The 19670-nt window shown below is 48.7% G+C and overlaps 1 protein-coding gene across 6 annotated transcripts in view; it reads right to left on the bottom strand.

Annotated features, from left to right (window-relative positions):
• Positions 1 to 19670, bottom strand: part of kcnn3 (potassium intermediate/small conductance calcium-activated channel, subfamily N, member 3) — an 87204-nt gene that overhangs the window by 27599 nt on the left and 39935 nt on the right. For 3 of the 6 annotated variants that reach the window (XM_056286438.1, XM_056286440.1, XM_056286441.1), the window contains 3 exons: positions 9820 to 10116; positions 7404 to 7525; positions 3020 to 3161 (listed from right to left, as the gene is read on the bottom strand). In XM_056286438.1, coding sequence (XP_056142413.1) covers positions 3020 to 3161; positions 7404 to 7525; positions 9820 to 10116 — 561 coding nt within the window. Of the gene's footprint in view, positions 1 to 3019; positions 3176 to 6763; positions 6773 to 7388; positions 7526 to 9819; positions 10117 to 19670 lie in introns of all 6 variants that reach the window. The other 3 variants (XM_056286444.1, XM_056286442.1, XM_056286443.1) reach the window with 3 other exon arrangements.

The following is a 19670-nucleotide window of genomic DNA, read 5'->3' as shown; positions in this document are numbered from 1 at the left end:
GAATAACCTAAAACAAAAAGCTGGCAGAGCTCTATATGCAATTAAAAATAAATTCTTTAACATTGATATACCAATATCCATCTGGTGCAAACTGTTTGATAGTGTAATTCTGCCCACTGCGCTACATGGAAGTGAGGTATGGGGTCCACTCAGTCTTTCCAGCTACACTAGATGGGACAAGCATCCAGCAGAAACCCCACATGCTGAATTCTGTAGAATGATTCTGAAAATACAAAGGAAAACACCAAACAACGCATGTAGGGCAGAATTAGGCCGGTTTCCATTATTGATAATAAATGTACAAAAAAGATCTCTAAATTTCTGGATGCACTTAAATACAAGCCCAACAAATACATTGCACTTTAAAGCTCTGAAAACCCAAGAACTGAACCCCAAAAAGAGTCCCCTGAAGCAGCTGGCTCTGAGACTCACTAACCCTTTAACAAATACTATGACCAACCAACCTCAGGCCAGCACTGCATCCCAAACCAACATGAGGATAAATCAGGCTATATAACAAAGCAAGAACAATTATTTGAAACATTGGAACGCTGAAATCAAAACTCAAAACAAACTAGAAGTCTATCGGGCCCTAAAAACAAACTATGATTTGGAAGAATACCTCTTAACTGTTAGAGATAGGAAGCAGCGATAGATCCTCACCAAATACAGGCTCAGTGATCACAGCCTAGCCATTGAAAAGGGGAGACACAAAAAGACGTGGTTGCCAAAAGAGCAACGAACAGTGCATGACAGATGAGGTGGAGACAGAGGGGCACTTCCTCCTTAAATGTGAAAAATTTGAAAAACTGCGATGGGCTTTTGTCCAGGAGCTGGAACATGTGATTCCAGAGTACAAGAAAATGGATGACGCAGGTAAGCTGCGGGTGGTCCTGGGAGGGGGGCCAGCGGCGAGCACTGCAGCAAGATTTATATTTTCCTGCCACAACCTGAGAGACAGTGGGTGACGGCACCTATTACTGTCTATTATTCGCTGTCGCCATTATTTAGCGAATGCCTCTTGGCAGACGCTTTTGGTCCGGGGCGATGTGCGGGCTGTAGGTGCGCATATTCTCAATGAGTGTGGCCCCCTGGGGCCAAGCGCACAGCCTCGGCGTTGTTGGTGCCGTGTTCTTGCTGGCTAGGCCGCGGAACCATAAACTATTATTGCTGCTGTTGTTGTTTGATACCATAATCATTGTTGTTGTTGCTGTTATTACAATCATTGTGTTGTTGTTTTACATGCTTTGGCAACATGTACAAAAACATATGTCATGCCAATAAAGCAAATACTGAATTGAGAGAGGGAGAGGGACAGAGAGAGAGGGAGAGAGGGAGAGAAAGAGGGGGAAGGAAGGATGGGTGAGGGAGTGGAAATCCTATAAAACAGAAAGAGAGGAATAGTTGGAGGGCAGCAGAAAGAGGTAACCACATAGCCTCAGGCAAGGTCCATCAAAGAGATGAAGGGGCGATAAAAGGGGAAGGAAAAAAAAGAGCGAGAGAGAGAGAGCGAGGGGAAATGGTGTAATAGCAAATGAGAGCGTATGAGGAATACGTACAATGAAAGGTGAGACCTTCATTATATGATGGAATCAAGCACAAACACAAACACACACACACACACACGCACACACACACAGATGTGGGCTAATTCAGCAGGATTGCCCAAATTACACAAATAACAGCAGCTGTGGGAGACGACAGCATGCCTCCTAATCCTCACCCTCTGGACGGGGGAGGCCAGCGGCCAGCAAGGAGAGGGGGACAGACTAATGAAGCGTGTGTGGGAGGGAGAGAGAAGGGAAGGGTGAGACAGTGAGAGAGGGGGGAGAGCAGAAAGGGAGTCATGATGAAGCGGGGTGATGGGAGATATAAGGATGGAGGGATGGGCTGATAGAGGTGTAGGGAGCTGGACGGCTGTAATAGGACATGAGTGGTCTTGTATGTTTGTGCACTCGTGCACACACCTGCAATTATTCATTAGACACGTGTCACAAAGCTGCCTGTTCCCTTATGTTTTAACTGTTGTCGTCACTGTTTTTACATCTACTACACATGTACTTCTGCTCTGACTGACATGATACAAGTTTACTTTACCATGTCGATAAAGCAACCCAAATAGAAACTGAAAACTGGGGGACAGACAGACAGAAAGAGAGACAGACAGACAGACAGATAGAAAGAGAGACAGACAGACAGACAGACAGACAGACAAACTAACAGAAGGACAGACCAAGACAGACAGGCAGACAGAGAGAGAGAGACAGACAAACAGATGGATACACAGGCAGGCAGGCAGGCACAGACAGACAGAGAGACAAACAGAGGGACAGACAGGTAGACAGACATACAGACAGGCAGACAGAGAGAGAGAGACAGACTAACAGAGGGATAGACAGACAGACAGACAAACAGACAAAGAAAGTAAGAGACAGACAGACAGAGAGATTGAGAGAGAGACAGACTAACAGGACAGACAGAGAGAAAGACACAGACAGAAAGAGAGACAGACAGACAGAGAAACAGAAAGAGAGACAGACAGACAGAGAGACAGATAAAGAAAGACAGGCAGACAGAATAACGGAAGGACAGAGAGAAAGAGAGAGACAGCTTGACAAACAGACAGACAAAGAGAGACAGACAGGCAAACACAGAGAGACAGACAGACAGAGACAGACTAACAGAAGGACAGAGAGAAAGACAGACAGACAGCCTGATAAACAGATAGACAGACAGACAGACAGATAGAGAGACAGACAGACAGACAGAGAGAGAGACAGATAGACAGAAAGAGAGAGACACACAGGCAGACAGACTAACAGAAGGACAGACAGAGAAAAAAACAGACAGACAGCTTGAGAGAAAGAGAGGCAGACAGACAGACAGACAGATAAGAGACAGACAGAAGGAGAGACAGATATAGACAGACAGACACAAAAGGAGGCAGGCAGGCAGGCAGGCAGGCAGACAGACAGACAGAGAGAAGACAGAGTGAAAAATGACAGCGGACTGTACTGACCATGATTCCAGTGAGCAGACAGACTCCTTTGCCACAGTAGGTGTTGGGGACCATGTCCCCATAGCCAATGGACAGAAAGGTGATGGAGATGAGCCACATGGCTCCCAGGAAGTTGCTGGTCATGTCCTGGGCGTCATGATACCTGTGGGGAAGACACTCCATCTTAGGTCGCTGTCTTGTTGAGAGCAGCTGAATCAAACCTGGGAGGTACTTATCACCCTCGGTTTGGTTTTGTGTTCAAGCGAGGAGAAAATGGATCGGCCAGGCAGGCAGTCCAGCCTTTAACGGAGCTAATTCACCAGACTGACATTTTCCCATGTTTCTATGATTATCTCTACAAACACTGACACACGGGGAGAGTGATCCCTCTTTGCTTTCCATTTGATGATATCCAGACATACAAATGACATTTGCAGCGTTACACATTTCACAAGCTTTGATAATCAGGAATCAGGAACACTTTATCCGTCATTTCATTTCATGCACTTACGTACAGGGAATGAAACAAAATGCCGTTTCCCCCAGCCCACAGCAGTGCAAAACAAACACAAAAACTACAAGAACACACTGTCCAAGGGAACAAACGCCTGCCAGGATGACTTGTTGAAACCGCCGGTCTGCATAGGTTAGCGGTTCGCTTAGCCCGCCCCGCTTCTGCATCCTGTCAGACCGCTCTCGGCATTTCCTCCTCGGGCGCAGCTCCAGGCAGGGGTCATGGTCTCCGGGCCCACCGGACGAAGTGGACCAAGCTCTCCCAGCTGATCCAGCGCTAACTCCCCCAGCCAGACACTCTCGACACACCTCCCCGCACTCCTCACGACGACATCAAAAACACCAGTCAACGGGCGTCTGGGTAGCGTAGTGGTCTATTCCGTTGCCTACCAACACGGGGATCGCCAGTTCGAATCCCCGTGTTACCTCCGGTTTGGTCGGGCGTCCCTACAGACACTATTGGCCGTGTCTGCGTGTGGGAAGCTGGATGTGGGTATGTGTCCTGGTCGCTGCACTAGTGCCTCCTCTGGTTGGTCGGGGCGCCTTTTCAGGGGGGGAGGGGGAATGGGGGGGGAATAGCGTGATCCTCCCACATGCTACGTTCCCCTGGTGAAACTCCTCACTGCCAGGTGAAAAGAAGTGGCTGGCGACTCCACATGTATCGGAGGAGGCATGTGGTAGTCTGCTGCCCTCCCCGGATCGGCAGAGGGGGTGGAGCAGCAACTGGGATGGCTCAGAAGGGCGGGGTACTAATTGGCCAGGTACAACTGGGGAGAAAAAAAAAGGGGGGGGATTTGAGGGGGAATGTTTTACTTTGTGAATGACCACCCCTCAACGTGGGTCTCAATGGAATCCCGATTAATGAATATTCCTTTAACTTGTATTTGTACTCAGCAGATAAGGGCAAGCTAATCAAATGGACTAAAAACCCTTTTCTTAAAAATACATTAATGATTTGGTATAGTGGTCTTACGTAATTGGGCGAGACTACAAAGTTATCTCAATTTACTCCAATCTTTGATAACGATGATTTCTGGCCAGGAAGAGCAGATCCAGGATTCAAGACTTGGGCAAGTCAGGGTATAGTTCAGGTATCTGACCTCAATAATGGCAATGATTTAATGTCATTTGAAGAACTTAAAATCACATATGGAATTCCATCAAAGCACTTTTTTAAATATCTTCAATTGCGAAGTTTTATATTGGCCAAGCAGTGTAATAGTTTGAAACTTCCCCCCTCTACGGTGGCGCGAACCCACGTTTTCAGCGGCTTCCCCCAGTACCGACTATGCAGTGTCTTCATCCATGTCTACGTCTGTGTCTAAGTTTGCATCATCATGTGAAGTTTTTATTTTGATCTTCGATTCTTTTTTCTTCGTTTAATGGCTGGGAGAGCTGGCGTTGGATGGGCCGAGAGAGCCTGGTCTGCTGCATCCTGTGGGCCCAGGGACCACGGCCCTGCTCGGACCTGCGCCCGAGAGGAAACACCGAGGGTGGTCTGGCGGTGGCCTCGCCTAGTGTCGACTGTGCAGTGTTTTTGTCTGCGTTTGTGTTGTTGTATGGAGTGTGGGGGAGGTGTGTCAAAGGTGTCTGGCGGGGAGAGCTGCCGCTGGATCGGCTCAGAGAGCCTGGTCTGCTGCGTCCTGTGGGCCCAGGGACCGCGGCCCTTCTCGGAGCTGTGCCTAAGAGGAAACAGCAAGGCGGTCTGACAAGATGAGGAAGCGGGGCAGGCTAAGCTAACTGCTAGCCTATGTGGACCGGCAGTTCCGACAGTCATCCTGGCTGGCTTTCGTTCTCTGGACAGTTGAAGTTTTGGACTGTGTTGTTAAACTGTTTGTGTGTGTGTGTGTGTGTGTGTGTGTGTGTGTGTGTGTGTGTGTGTGTGTGTGTGTGTGTGTGTGTGTGTGTGTGTGTGTGTGTTTTTCTCCTTTGTTCTCTCTGTTTTTGTATGTTTTTGGAAATTTTGGATGTGTGTTGTTATCTTTTGTGTTGCACTGCTGTGGGCTGAGTGAAACGAAATTTTGTTTCTTTTGTGTACGCAAATACATATGAGGGATGACAAAAAATTATTGCCGATTCCTATCCACCCTAGATCTTATTCTGAACTCTTTAGATTGTAGGGGACAGGGGACACAATCTGTTTGTAAGTAAGAGCAGAGAGTCTTCACACAATATATTACCACCAGCGTGGAGAACAGATCTGCAAGAGAATTTAACGGAGGAAGAATAGTCGGAAGCATGCTCTTCAGTTCAAACCCAAACTGCAAACACAAATGCTAAATTACTGCAGTACAAATGGATAAGCAGACAGTACATTACTCCAGCTTGTCTGCATCACTTTAACCCTAATATTCCCGACGCTTGTATTAAATGTAATCACCAGAGAGGATCTTTGTTCCACTGCATGTGGGAATGCCCCCAGATAATCTGTTTTTGGAAGAAGGTGCTGTATCTGTTAGGGCTGTGTATTGGTGAGAATCTGGCGATACGATATGTATCACGATACAGGGGTTACGATTCAATATATCATGATATACTGTGATACTGTAAGAAAGGTGATATATCGCGGTTTCATAGGCCTGTGTTCTTTGTGCTTATGCTACTTCCTGTCACAGTTTACGTCGTTGGGTTGGAGTGGAAGAGTCAGATTGCTGAAGATAGATTACAACACTTTTATCTAGCGGTCGTGGGGGTTACACACAATACAAAATGTTTGTCACGAACCTTTACATGGAAACAGTTAATTGATATAGTGGATAGTGGTTTTGAGAATCGATACAGTTTCTCAAAAGATAATATCGCGATACTCGAGTGTATCGATATTTTCTTACACCCTTAGTATCTGTACAGTCAGATCATTGGTAAGGCGGTGCCTCTTAATCCTAAATCATGTATACTGAATATTTACCCAGATGGTTTTGTGACCTCTAAAAATGTAAGATCCCTACTCAACATCTGCTTTTTGGAAGCTAAACAGTGGCTAGCCTGCTCATAGATGAAACAATTAATCTGTGTAATTTCACAATGGCTGAAAGGAATGACTTTTTACTTTGCTTTAGAAAAGCTAAGTTACATCACAAAGAGTACGTTTGACAAGTTTTGGGGCACAGTAGCACGTGCCCCGAGGTGACCAGGCAGCACGGTGGTGCAGTGGTTAGCACGGTCGCCTCACAGCAAGAAGGTCCTGGGTTCAAGCTCCGGGGTAGTCCAACCTTGGGGGTCATCCCGGGTCGTCCTCTGTGTGGAGATTGCATGTTCTCCCTGTCTGCATGGGTTTCCTGCGGGTGCTCCGGTTTCCTCCCACAGTCCAGAGACATGTAGGTCAGGTGAATTGGCCGTACTAAATTGTCCCTAGGTGTGTGTGTGTGTGTGTGTGTGTGTGTGTGTGTATGTGTGTGTGTGTGTGTGTGTGTGTGTGTGTGTGTGTGTGTGCGCCCTGGTGGCCTGTCCAGGGTATCTCCTCGCCTGCCGCCCAATGACTGCTGGGATAGGCTCAGGCATCCCCGTGAGCAGGATAAGCGGTTTGGATTATAAATGGATGGATGGAAGTTTTGGGGCATTTGGAACATCTGTACCTTCCTGGAGAATCACAGTATTGCAGTAGATGGATGGAATGTTGAATGGTATATTTAGGGCTGTATCCACACCCCCTTTTTTTTAAACAACAATAATTATTTGAATTCATTCAGTATTGTTTAGTCATCATCATCTATGCTGTATTTTTGTACAGATATACACTTTATTCTTTGTTGTTCTTTTCTATTCACTGCCACTAAGGTCACCGCGGTCTATTGTGCAGCCTGAATCCCTTTACTGACCTATCTATGACACACACACACACACACACACACACACACACACACACACACACACACACACTAATGTAACTGACCTTTCACACACCCGAACGGTCCAGGCAGCAATAATCCACAGAGAGATGCTGAAGACCAGCAGCACCGTCCCGGGGCAGATGGTCATGAGAGTCTTCATCACAAACCGTGTGTTAAAGTGCACCTGAAATAAATGAGCATACACGTGTAAGCACACATGCTCTGGCACACACACACCCACACACAAACACGCACATGCTTTCGTTAATGTGTGTTGAGTTTTTGCCACACATATTTGTCAAGAGAACCCTAACACATAGTTTCAGTTTGTCTATACATGTGTTCATGAATACTCAATAACCCAGGTAAGGACAGCACAGAAAGGTGACTCAGTTCATCTGGACACAACGCTTACTGACCGATACGTTTCATCACTCATTTAAGTGACATCTTCAGTCTCAACTGACTGCAGGTATCCCCACCCTTATAAACAATACGGTGGCATGGGCGTCCAGGTAGCGTAGTGGTCTATTCTGTTGCCTACCACCATGGGGATCACTGGTTCAAATCCCTGTGTTACCTCCGGCTTGGTTTGGCATTCCTACAGACACAATTGGCTGTGTCTGCGGGTGGGAAGCCAGATGTGGGTATGTGTCCTGGTCGCTGCACTAGCGCCTCCTCTGGTTGGTTGGGGTACCTGTTCAGGAGGGGGAACTGGGGGGAATAACGTGATCCTCCCATGCACTACGTCCCCCTGGCGAAACTCCTCACTGTCAGGTGAAAAGAAGCAGCTGGTGACTCCACATGCAGCCCTCCCTGGATTGGCGGTGGGGGTGGAGCAGCAAACGGGATGGCTCGGAGAGTTGGGTGATTGGCCATGTACAATTGGGGAGAAAAGGGGGGGGGGCAAAAAACAAAAACAAAACAATACAGTGACATAAGAGTGGCACGGTGGCGCAGTGGTTAGTGTGGCCGCCTCACAGCAAGAAGGTCCTGGGTTCAAACCCTGGGGTTTTCCAACCTTGGGGGTCGTCCCGGGTTGTCCTCTGTGTGGAGTCTGTATGTTCTCCCTGTGTCTGCGTGGGTCGCTTCTGGGTGCTCCGGTTTCCTCCCACAGTCCAAAGGCATGTAGGTCAGGTGAGTTGGCCGTACTAAATTGTCCTTAGGTGTGAATGTGTCGGCCCTGTGACGGACTGGTGGCCTGCCGCCCAATGACTGCTGGGATAGCCTCCAGCATCCTGCAGTCCCTATCGGGATAAGTGGCTTGGATAATGGATGGATGGACAGTGGCACAACGACCGAAACCAACGAGCATGTTCATATGCAAATTACCGTGACCATTAACTAGAGTTACAATGGTCATGTGTACTATTCACAAAGGACTGGGGAATAGTTGCAATCACAGCATTGCATATTGTCTCAAATTCTCAATAAACATTGAGTCCAGATGAACCAATTCAACTTTCTGTGATTTGTCTATACATTGCTTTTCTCCATTTTGTTTCGTTAATTAGCAAACCTGCAAATTAGCATGATGTAGCACTCCAGAGCTCTAGCGCTTGGATGGTCTCCGCTGTAATTGTAATGCAGGCCAGGGCGAGTTTTACATCAAGGTCAAGCTACATGAGGCCTTTGGGTAATTGGCCCATTTCTATGTAGTTCTTATCTATGGCTCATCTGTCGATAAGAGGCAGACCGTCAGCGGCTGATAGATGGATCAACTGAGAGCAGCGCCTGAGAACTGGAAGGGCGTTAGCAGCTGATAAATGAGTTGTCATGTTGGAGTTGCATCTATGCTCTGTGGCAGCTTCACCTCCTCGCTCCCTCATTTTAGCCTAAGGGACGGACGAGCTCTATTGCAGATGCACTTGCAAACTCGCTAAATTACTCATCTAATATCAACTCTCTCTCTCTTTCCCTCTGCTATTCTCATACTGCGCTTAATTTACATAACACCTTTACCACTTCCTGTTATCATTAACCCGGCACAAATCAAACGTCTCGTACACACGTTTTCTTCTTGTTGTTTTGCTTGTTGTTTTGCGAGCGTACATATTCAGATCTCATTGTCGCTCTTTCGTGTCACGGCCCATTTGAGCCGTATGCAATGTCTTGTTCCCATTTCACGCTCCCATCTCAAAACGCATTACCAAAGATCCACTGCAACTTACACCCCAGTCTCTGGGCACTGTGACGGAAAGAGGAGGTGGAGAGGGATTTGAGCTGATAGATCAAATCAGACAGGGCGATGAGAAGGACAAAGCTGAAGGAAAGTCAGAAGACTGAATGAAAGAGAGAGAGAGAGACGTAGAATGAGAGGTGATCTAATTTGAGAAAAAAGAAAGAGCTCTTGACCTTTTTAGCCTCAGTGCGCCATCACCTCATGCAATCACATGCTGTACCGCATGCACACTCAATCAACAACCCTCCCCCCCCCGGAGACACACAAACACACACATCAGTCCTCACTATTCATACCTTATTGAGGGCACCTATACTCCTGGAAGAGGCGTCGGTGAAGAGCTTGCTATGGAGCAGCATGACCCGGGCAATGAGGTAGAGGCGAAGGAACATGGGCACACTCAGCACCATGTCCAGGTCGGCCTCGGCCTGGGACGGAGTGTACGTGAAGGCCAGGCGTGCCCGCCACTGAAACTTAAAGTCCCCCGGTACCGGGTGCACCGCAGACACCAGCAGCTCCAGGGCTATCAGCAGCACCCGCTCCATGGTCATGGCGATGCGCCAGTCGTCCGCTCCATTGTCGATGACAAACAACTGAGGAGGGAAGCCAGGAGATCAATTAGGGAGATAAACAAGGAAACACGCTGTTTAAATGTGTAGTCATAAGACCTTTCATTACAACCCTGGTGAGGTAATCAAAATGTCCGCACCGGCTGGTTGACTTGATGGATTGGCGGCAATATTCTGTGTACGTCATCTCTCTCCATCTCCCGTCCAAACCTATTTATAGCCTGCTCTATGGCCACGCTGTATGTTTTGGCTTGTTTCCATATCATCTATGGTGCTCGTGTAGCTCAAACTAAATGATATGCGCCAAGTCTTTTGGTGCGGTGGCTCTTAAACATAAATTCATAATTATCCCAATCACAACATTTGCTCTGAAAGATCATTATGCTGGAATTTCTGCCAGACTCGAGAGCGAGCTCTTAACAACGGCGCTTTAATAGCACACCCCCCCGCCCCCTTGCTGATATTGTTTGTGTTCTTAATTGCCGTAGTTACTTTTGATACTGTCGCTGAGGCCATTATAAGGAAGTGCTAAGAGCGGATTTCATTACAGAGTCCCTCCTCCAGACTGAAGCATATAGGAAATGGGGTGGGGGTGAGGGTGGGCTGGGAGAGGAGTCACCAGAAAGACATGGGTGGAGTGTGGAGGAAATGTAGAAAAAAAGGATAGGCGATGACAAATATAGGATGATGAGGAAGAGAATGAGAGGTGTAAGGAAGAGAGGTAAAAGCGTGAGAGTAAGCCAGAGTGACAGACAGAGAGAGAGGGAGAGAAAGGAAGGACAGTGAGAAAAAGACTCCGCACCGCCTGAGGAAAACCAACATGCAGGAGAAGCTGCTGGTGACTTTTCTTGTAGGGAGGATTCCCCCCCTTTTTTTCTCCCCAATTGTACCCGTCCAATAACCCCACTCTTCCGAGCCGTCCCGGTCGCTGCTGCTCCAGCCCCTCTGCCGATCCGGGGATGGCTGCAGACTACCACATGCCTCCTCTGATACATGTGGTGTCGCCAGTCGCTTCTTCTCACCTGACAGTGAGGAGTTTCGCCAGGGGGACGTAGCGCGTGGGAGGATCCTGTTATTTCCCCCAGTCCCCCCCCGGAACAGGCGCCCCGACCGACCAGAGGAGGCGCTAGTGCAGCGACCAGGACACATACTCACACCCGGCTTCCTACCCGCAGACGTGGCCAATTGTGTCTGTAGGGATGCCTGACCAAGCCGGAGGTAACACGGGGATTTGAACCGGCGATCCCCGTGATGTTAGGCAACGGAATAGACCGCTTTGCTACCCGGACGACCCTGCTGGTGTCCTTCTACCACTGCTCCATCAAATGTGCTGGCGTACTGTATCGCTACGTGGTATGCCACAGAAAGCCCTTCAGAGGGTCATCGATACCGCCCAGAAGATCATCGGCTGCTCACTGCCCTCTCTGGAGGACTTATTCAGCTCTCGCTGCCTTAGTAGAGCAGCCAACATACTGAAAGACCCATCCCACCCTGGACATCGTCTGTTTGACCTGCTGCCCTCTAGATGCTTCAGATCCATCAAATGTCAGACAAACTGACTCAAGTACAGCTTCTACCCCAGAAGCCATATGAGAACTGAACCCTGCCAAACACAGACACTGACAGTCCGGGACCTGTGTGACTATCAGTACTACAATACTTAGAATTACATTTATAGAACACTGCACGGATGTCTGCATTCGAGCTGCACCTCAGTATGTAGTATATATTCCTAACTGCACTACTTGTATACAGGGCCACTGCAATTCAGCAAATGTGCAGTTTCCTGAAGAACAGTATCTCCATCCATCCATCCATCCATTACCTAAGCCGCTTATCCTAATCAGGGTCGCAGGATGCTGGAGCCTATCCCAGCAGCCATTAGGCAGCAGGCAGGGAAACACCCTGGACAGGCCGCCAGTCCATCACAGGGCCAACTAGTTCAAACCTATGGACGATTTAGTATGGCCGATTCACCTGACCTCAGTATGAGAACAGTATCTCAGTTGCTAATAATCTTTTTTTAATCAGGGTTTTTTTTTTGTGGATTTCCCCCCCTTTTCTCCCCAATTGTATCCAGCCAATTACCCCACTCTTCTGAGCTGTCCCAGTTGTTGCTCCAACCCCTCTGCCGATCCGGGGAGGGCTGCAGTCTACCACATGCCTCCTCCGATACATATGGAGTCGCCAGCCGCTTCTTTTCACCTGACAGTGAGGAGTTTTGCCAGGGGGACATAGTGCGTGGGAGGATCACGCTATTCCCCCAGTTCCTCCTTCCCCCCGAACAGGCACCCCGACCAACCAGAGGAGGCGCTAGTGCAGTGATCAGGACACATAGCCACATCCAGCTTCCCACCCGCAGACACGGCCAATTGTGTCTGTAGGGATGCCCGACCAAGCCGGAGGCAACACAGGGATTCGAACCGGCGATCTCCATGTTGGTAGGCAATGGAATAGACCGCTATGCCACCTGGACACCCCTTAATCGTATTTTTTAATATCTTATTGTTCTATAGGGTGCAGCAAATATATATAATTTATTTATATATTTAGCTAGTTTGAACTCTTTTCGAATTTCAATTGCTGTTTATGTGTGGATGCACCGTCAGCATTGCTGCTTAGTGTTGTTGTACTCTATGCAATGACAAAGGAATTCTATTCTATTCTATTCTGGAGAAACAATTGTTGGTAACAACCGCTCTTTGCCACATGATTCATCTCAAGGGCCTATAACCCACACACACACATTTATGTAGGGAAACAAAACAAACAGCAGGTCAAGCATCAGCACTAGTAGTTATGACAGCCACCCTGTGTCATCATGAAAGCAAACATTTGTGTTGCCGATAAACTGCTGCTTCCCCAACCACCTGTGGATATTTTTAGTGCACGTGTTGCACGGGCGCACGCCAAGATTGCACATATCACTGCCATCACCTATATGCAGCACAGCACGTTGTATGCATCTTTCATGTTCTATTCCTGCAGCTGCTGTGTGTGTGTGTGTGTGTGTGTGTGCACGCGCATGCGGAAACACATCAGAGTCAATGTGGAAGCTTTCATTTGAACTGGGGGTCAAACGCTGGATGTAGTTCTTCAATGAATCCAGTACGTCAGTGTGTGTGTATGTGTGTGTGTGTGTGTGTGTGTGTGTGTGTGTGTGTGTGTGTGTTGTGTATGCCTGAGTGAGTTCAAGAGACAGTGTGCAGATCCAGCCTCGTCATGGTGACTGTTGCCAAGGCGACAACATCAAAGAGCAGCCAAGCTTAATTAGGATCCCCAGTGAGAGAGAGAGCGAGAGAAAGGGGGGGAGTAAGAGAGAGAGAGAGAGGTTAAGAGAAAAAGAAGAGGCAAGACGAACAGTAGAGGGAGATACAGGAACTGGGCGAGAGGTGAGGGAGAGGTGTGTGAGAGAGGAGAGCTATAAGGGAAGAGAGAGAGAGAGAGAGAGAGAGAGAGAGAGAGAGAGAGAGAGAGAGAGAGAGAGAGAGAGAGAGAGAGAGAGAGAGAGAGAGAGGTTAAGAGAAAAAGAAGTGGAAAAAGAAGAGGCAAGACGAACAATAGAGGGAGATACAGGAACCGAGGGAGAGGGTGAGGGAGAGGTGTGTGAGAGGAGAGCTACAGAAGGGAAAAGAGAGAAAGCGAGAGAGAGAGACAGAGGGGAGTAAGAGAGAGCAAGAGAGAGCAAGAGAGAGAGAGAGAGAGAGAGAGAGAGAGAGAGAGAGAGAGAGAGAGAGGTTAAGAGAAAAAAGAAGTGAAAAAGAAGAGGCAAGACAAATACAGGGAGATACAGGAACTGAGGAAGAGGTGAGGGAGAGGTGTGTGAGACAGGAGAGCTATAGGGGGGGGGGAGGGTGAGGGAGAGGCGTGTGAGACAGGACAGCTACAGAAGGGAAGGACCGTCTAGCAGGCATGTTTTTTGCAGCGGCAAGTTCGCCTGTGTTTACGTGTTTGACATTATCCTGTGTTTGTGTGTTGTGTGTGTGTGTGTGTGCACGTGCATGTGTGTCCGTGTGACCGGTGACTCAGAGAGGAAGGAGGGCTTCAACACAACGTACACTCATTCACGCTCGCAGAACACCGCTTTGTCTGCAAACCCATCACCGCTCACTCTGATTTTCTTGCTCTCATTGTGACTTTGTGCGTGTGTGTGTGTGTGTGTGTGTGTGTGTGTACATGACGGGTCCATCAGCCCCTCTCCAGGCCTCCCTCTCTCCCGTCTTCCCACTCTCACCCTCTCCTCTGCTCTCCCTCCTTTCTCTCTCGCTGGATGACATCTCTCCAAATCAGAATGGAGGTGATCCAGTTTCTTGCCATTGGAGGAAATGACTGTCCCTCCTGTCCTCCTCCACGCACCCCCCCCCACCCCCATGCTCTCCCCTCTCCTCCCCTGTCCTCCCTCGCTCTCCTGCTGTCGGTCTTTTCCTGGCTAAATCGCCACGAGGAAGGGCTAAATAATTAAATTCCATTAGGAAGGTAATCTGTCAATGGGAGTGAGTGAGTGCCACTGCCCCAACATGGACGTGTACAGGAAAGGGGGGATGGGGGTGAGCGGGGATGGCATGGGGGGGGGGGGGGTGTGAGTAAAGATGGAAAGAAAGAGCAAGGAGATTCTAGTTGTGTTTAGAGAGACAGCAAGCCTAAACACCAGCTGTCATCGCACTTAGCAGGTGAAGAGGGAGGAAGGAGAGAGAGAACACAGCAAAGGGGAAAAAAGAGATGAAAAAAGAGGGATATAAAGACGGCGCCCCGAGGAAACAGAAGATTTACAAGACTCTGTCCCTTTTTGTTATTTTCCTGAGTTTTAATGCCGCCACGGGGCACTTCTATTGACAACTGTCTTTTGTCGTGTTGTGACAAACGTGATGAGGTAGATTTAAAAATAAGATTACAAAACATGATAGGGTGGAGGACAAAGGAAAGAGGACAGAACTGAAGGTGGCAAAACAGGAAGAGAGAAAGAGTGAGAGCGTGAGAGAGCGAGATTAAATACAGGCCATAGGGAGAAAAGGGAGGTGAGACCAAGCAGAAGCAATGGAAACGACAGCACCAAAGATAGACGAGGTCTCCGAAGGTGACGGTGTGAGCTCTAAGAAGGCACATGCAACCTCCGGTCATCCAAATTCACTTCCACCCACTTCCACTGGCACCCTGAAAAAGCCCTGCTTAATCCGTCCATCCGTGCATCTATCCACCCATCCATGTATCTATCCACCCATCCATGAATCCATCCATCCATCCAAGCATCCGGCAATGCATCCATTCCTCCTTCAACCTCTTCCAGCCTCCAGGGCCATTGTACCTCAGTAAAAAAAAATTTTTTTGATTCCCCCCCCCTTTTCTCCCCAGTTGTATCTGGCCAGTTACCCCACTCTTCCGAGCCATCCCGGTCACTGCTCCACCCCCCTCTGCCGATCTGAGGAGGGCTGCACACTACCACATGCCTCCTCCGATACATGTGGAGTCGCCAACCACCTCTTTTCACCTGACAGTGAGGAGTTTTACCTGGAGGATGAAGCAATGTGGGAGGATCACGCTATTCCCCCCAGTTCCCCCTCCCCCCTGAGCAAGTGCCCCGACCGACCAGAGGAGGCGCTAGTGCAGCGACCAGGACACATACCCACGTCCGGCTTCCCTCCCGCAGACACGGCCAATTGTGTCTGTAGGGACGCCCGACCAAGCCGGAGGTAACATGGGGAATCGAACTGGAGATCCCTGTGTTGGTAGGCAACGGAATAGACCGCTACGCTACCCGGACGGCCAGTGATTTTTTTGTTTGAGTATTTGATTTCAGGTGTCTCATCAGGGAAGCAGAAACAGTGCTGGCCAGACTGCCAAATGAGCTCAGGGTCATGCTGGTGCATACAAGTTTGTACACATGTACGCACACACGTGCACGCATAAACACACACACACACACACCAATGCATGTGCACACGCAAACAAACACACACTCACACAGACCTGTCATAAGGAATACACGGTTTACATGGAGCTGGACGCGGTGAAACGAGACTCAGGTCGCCATTTCTGCCAGGAGGGAGAAAGCTTGAATGTGGAGCTGGGCACACAGCAAGACCCGATTCCTGGCTGGAGACACTGACAGTGAACAAAAACACAACAGTGCATGCACACTTAACTCGATCACACATACACACAGCTCTAAGAGACAGAGCAAAAACTGGGGCAAGTCACACATTTGTACTTCTACTTTTGTGAGGACCCCTTATTGACGACATCCATTCCCTAGCCCTTAACCCTTATACATCCCTAAATGCACTTATCAAACTTACACACACACACACGCAGGAGACCAGATGACACACTTTCCAAGCTTGCGACTTCAACCGCAAGGGAACTCCGCTCCGGCTGTTTTGACATGGCTGGAACAAGGCCGGAAGAAAACGGGAGGAGACTGAGGTTTAAGTGTGGAGGAGGACGGGCAGGCGTGACAGATGAGTGGAGGGTAAAGAGTTCATTCTGTCTTAATGTGGGTGGCGTGATATTTCTGAGTCGGCCACCAGCTTGTCTCTTGAGACGCAGGGTTAGCCGCTCTGATGCCGGACAGAAGGATTACACCGGCGGTGATGTCGTCACAAGACCAGGAAATTACCGTGAGAGCTGACAGACCAGTTTCCATCTATTAGCCGAACCGCTTATACTGCTCTCAGGGTTGCGGGGATGCTGGGGCAAATCCCAGCAGTCATTGGGGGGCAGGCGGGGAGACACCCTAAACAGGCAGCCAGGCCATCATACAGCCCCCCCACACACACACACAGGGATAATTTAGTACGGCTGAGTCACCTGACCTACATGTCTTTGGGCTGTGGGAGGAAACCGGAGCCCCCGGAGGAAACCCACGTAGACACGGGGAGAACCTGCAAACTTCACACTGAGGATGAACCGGGACAACCCCCAAGGTTGGACTACCCCGGGGCTCGAACCCAGAAACTTCTTGCTGTGAGGCGACAGCGCTAACCACTGCGCCTAGGTGCCGCTAGACTAGTTTCCATTAAACACAAACATTAAAAGACGGGCCCTTCACTGAAAGCAAAAGCCGAGACACAAATGACATCTGACGATCGACAGTACCTGACTATACGTGGGCGAAATGCCCATTTCAAGTCAAGACGGTCCACGGGGAAGCGTACGGCTTCCTTTGCCCTCATTTGCTGTTCTATTGTGGTTCCCTATATGCCCTCCATCTGCAGCACATGACATCATCCAAGCATTACCCAGTACCGCATGCTGCTGGAGCAGGAAACCACGAGACAACCCCCCCCCCCCCCACAATGCCATCCACATCCACTTCCATTTGAATAGCTTCGAGCATCTTTGTCTTCCTTATCAATGAGCTGGTCCTGAAATCTTCTGAAAGCAACTGTATTTCTACAAGGAAGGACACAGTGCACAGAGACCCAAAGTGCACTAATGGACTGCAAAACCATTCCGTTCCTGCTCTCTCGCCTACGGTCTCTATTGGATTAATCTAGATGACAATTCAATTTTTGCCTCTCAAGTCTGCATTTCACACACTTATAGGCCGAAGTGGCTCTTTTTTACTGAGGGAGTGTTTTAGATTTTAGCTTGAACAAAGTGCAGTGTTTCTTGTTGCTGGGTAGCGTGCTTGAACTACAAAAATATGTGTGTGCACGCGTGTGCGTGTGCGTGTGGCCCCTCCATCCTATTGCCGAAGGAGAGAAGGCCACTGGTGAGCTGGCAGCTAGTGAGTCACATAACAGTCCCAAGATTTGCACACACACACACACACACACACACACACACACACACACACACACACACACACACACACATTTCAACTGCTCAAGCACAATGTCATGCCAAACATATGAAACATCATTTCTTTTATGCAACAGTTTAGCCTGGATCCAACAGCATGACTTGCTCATTTTCAAACTGACACGTATTTGCTCGTTTTATCACATGACCATCGGGGTTGGATAACTCACGAGACAGGCGAAGCTGTCTTTGGGGCAGTTTTCCGGAGTTTGTCATTGCCTGGACACAATGATAATTCAGTCTACAGTGGGATCAGGGTTTTCCTCGGGCTACCGGTGAGTCAGTTTTACTGTATTCACACATGCACTGCAACCCTGAGCTTGTTTGGACGTCGCCCAAAGGGGCTGTATGTGAGAACGCAAAGGTCCGAGTTAAAACGGGTTGGACGTTAAATGGATTTTACCCCGCCAGCTGCCCGGGTCCGTGTCAACACGCCCATGTGTTGATGACATTTCTATCATGCGACTGGCGCGAAACCAGAAGAGTGCAAACATCCAAGGGTAAAGAAAGGGTCATTTACACGATGACGCCAATGAAAGCCAACAAAAAGACAAGAGATGGGGCGCCCGGGTGGCGTGGTGGTCTATTCTATTGCCTACCAACACGGGGCTCGCCGGTTCGAATCCCCGTGTTGCCTCTGGCTTGGTTGGGCGTTCCTACAGACACAATTGGCCGTGTCTGCGGGTGGAAAGCCGGATGTGGGTATGTGTCCTGGTCGCTGCACTAGCGCCTCCTCTGGTCGGTCGGGGTGCCTGTTTGGGGGGAGGGACTGGGGGGAATAGCATGATCCTCCCACGCGCTATGCCCCCTGACGAAACTCCTCACTGTCAGGTGAAAAGAAGCGGCTGGCGACTCCACACGTATCGGAGGAGACGTGGTAGTCTGCAGCCCTCCCCAGATCTGCAGAGGGGGTGGAGCACAGGCCGGGACGGCTCCGATGAGCAGGTTAATTGGCCGGATACAACTGGGGGGAAAGACGACCAGGTTCAGGAACTTGTGTTGGTAAGGGCCGACACCAAAATCGTCAGACAAATTCAACGAACGGCAAGAGACTCCGTTGTTTACACGGGGTTTCTCTGACTTTATTAGTTAACAGGTATTAGAGAGGTAAAGTCCAAAACTTCTCCAAGGAATGTTCTCCCCAAATTTGTCCCAAAAGAATTTCACATAAGGTACTGATACTATATCTGTTTGGCATGAAGCTCTAATACATCTATTTCTACTTTTATGATATTGATATTGGTTGCTCATTTTGTGTTACTATGCCTAAAACCGCTCTACTTCTATGTCGGTATTGTACACCCACTAAAAAGTTTTGGTCTGACGTCCTTTATTTTATTCAAATACACATTACTGCTGATCTTTCCTCTACCTTTGACAATGTACTTCTTGTCTTCTTTGATTTGAAGAGGGAAAAAGCCGACCAATTTTTTTTATTGTAAATCTTATATTTTTACTTGCCAAATTTCATATTCACAAATGTAAATGTAGAAATTCTAAACCTTCTTTCACCACATTCAAAAACCAACTTGAACATTATGTGGATGCTATGAGGTCATCTACCAATGTGAAAGGAGTGAAAACGATTCATCTGTAGTACTCATCTGTGGTCTTATACTACTGAGTTGGTATTCATAGCATTTTTATAATATGTATTCCCTCCCCCTGGCATGTGTTGGAATTGTGTCTGTTTATGACCACAATTTCCGCAGTGTACTTTTTGCATCACGTCCTGCCTCCTGCACGCCTTACCCAGGCACCACCCCTCTCCTCCTACT

This window comes from Lampris incognitus, chromosome 9, assembly GCF_029633865.1.
Source record: "Lampris incognitus isolate fLamInc1 chromosome 9, fLamInc1.hap2, whole genome shotgun sequence".
NCBI lineage: Eukaryota > Metazoa > Chordata > Actinopteri > Lampriformes > Lampridae > Lampris > Lampris incognitus.
This window is presented reverse-complemented; position numbering and strand designations above follow the sequence as displayed.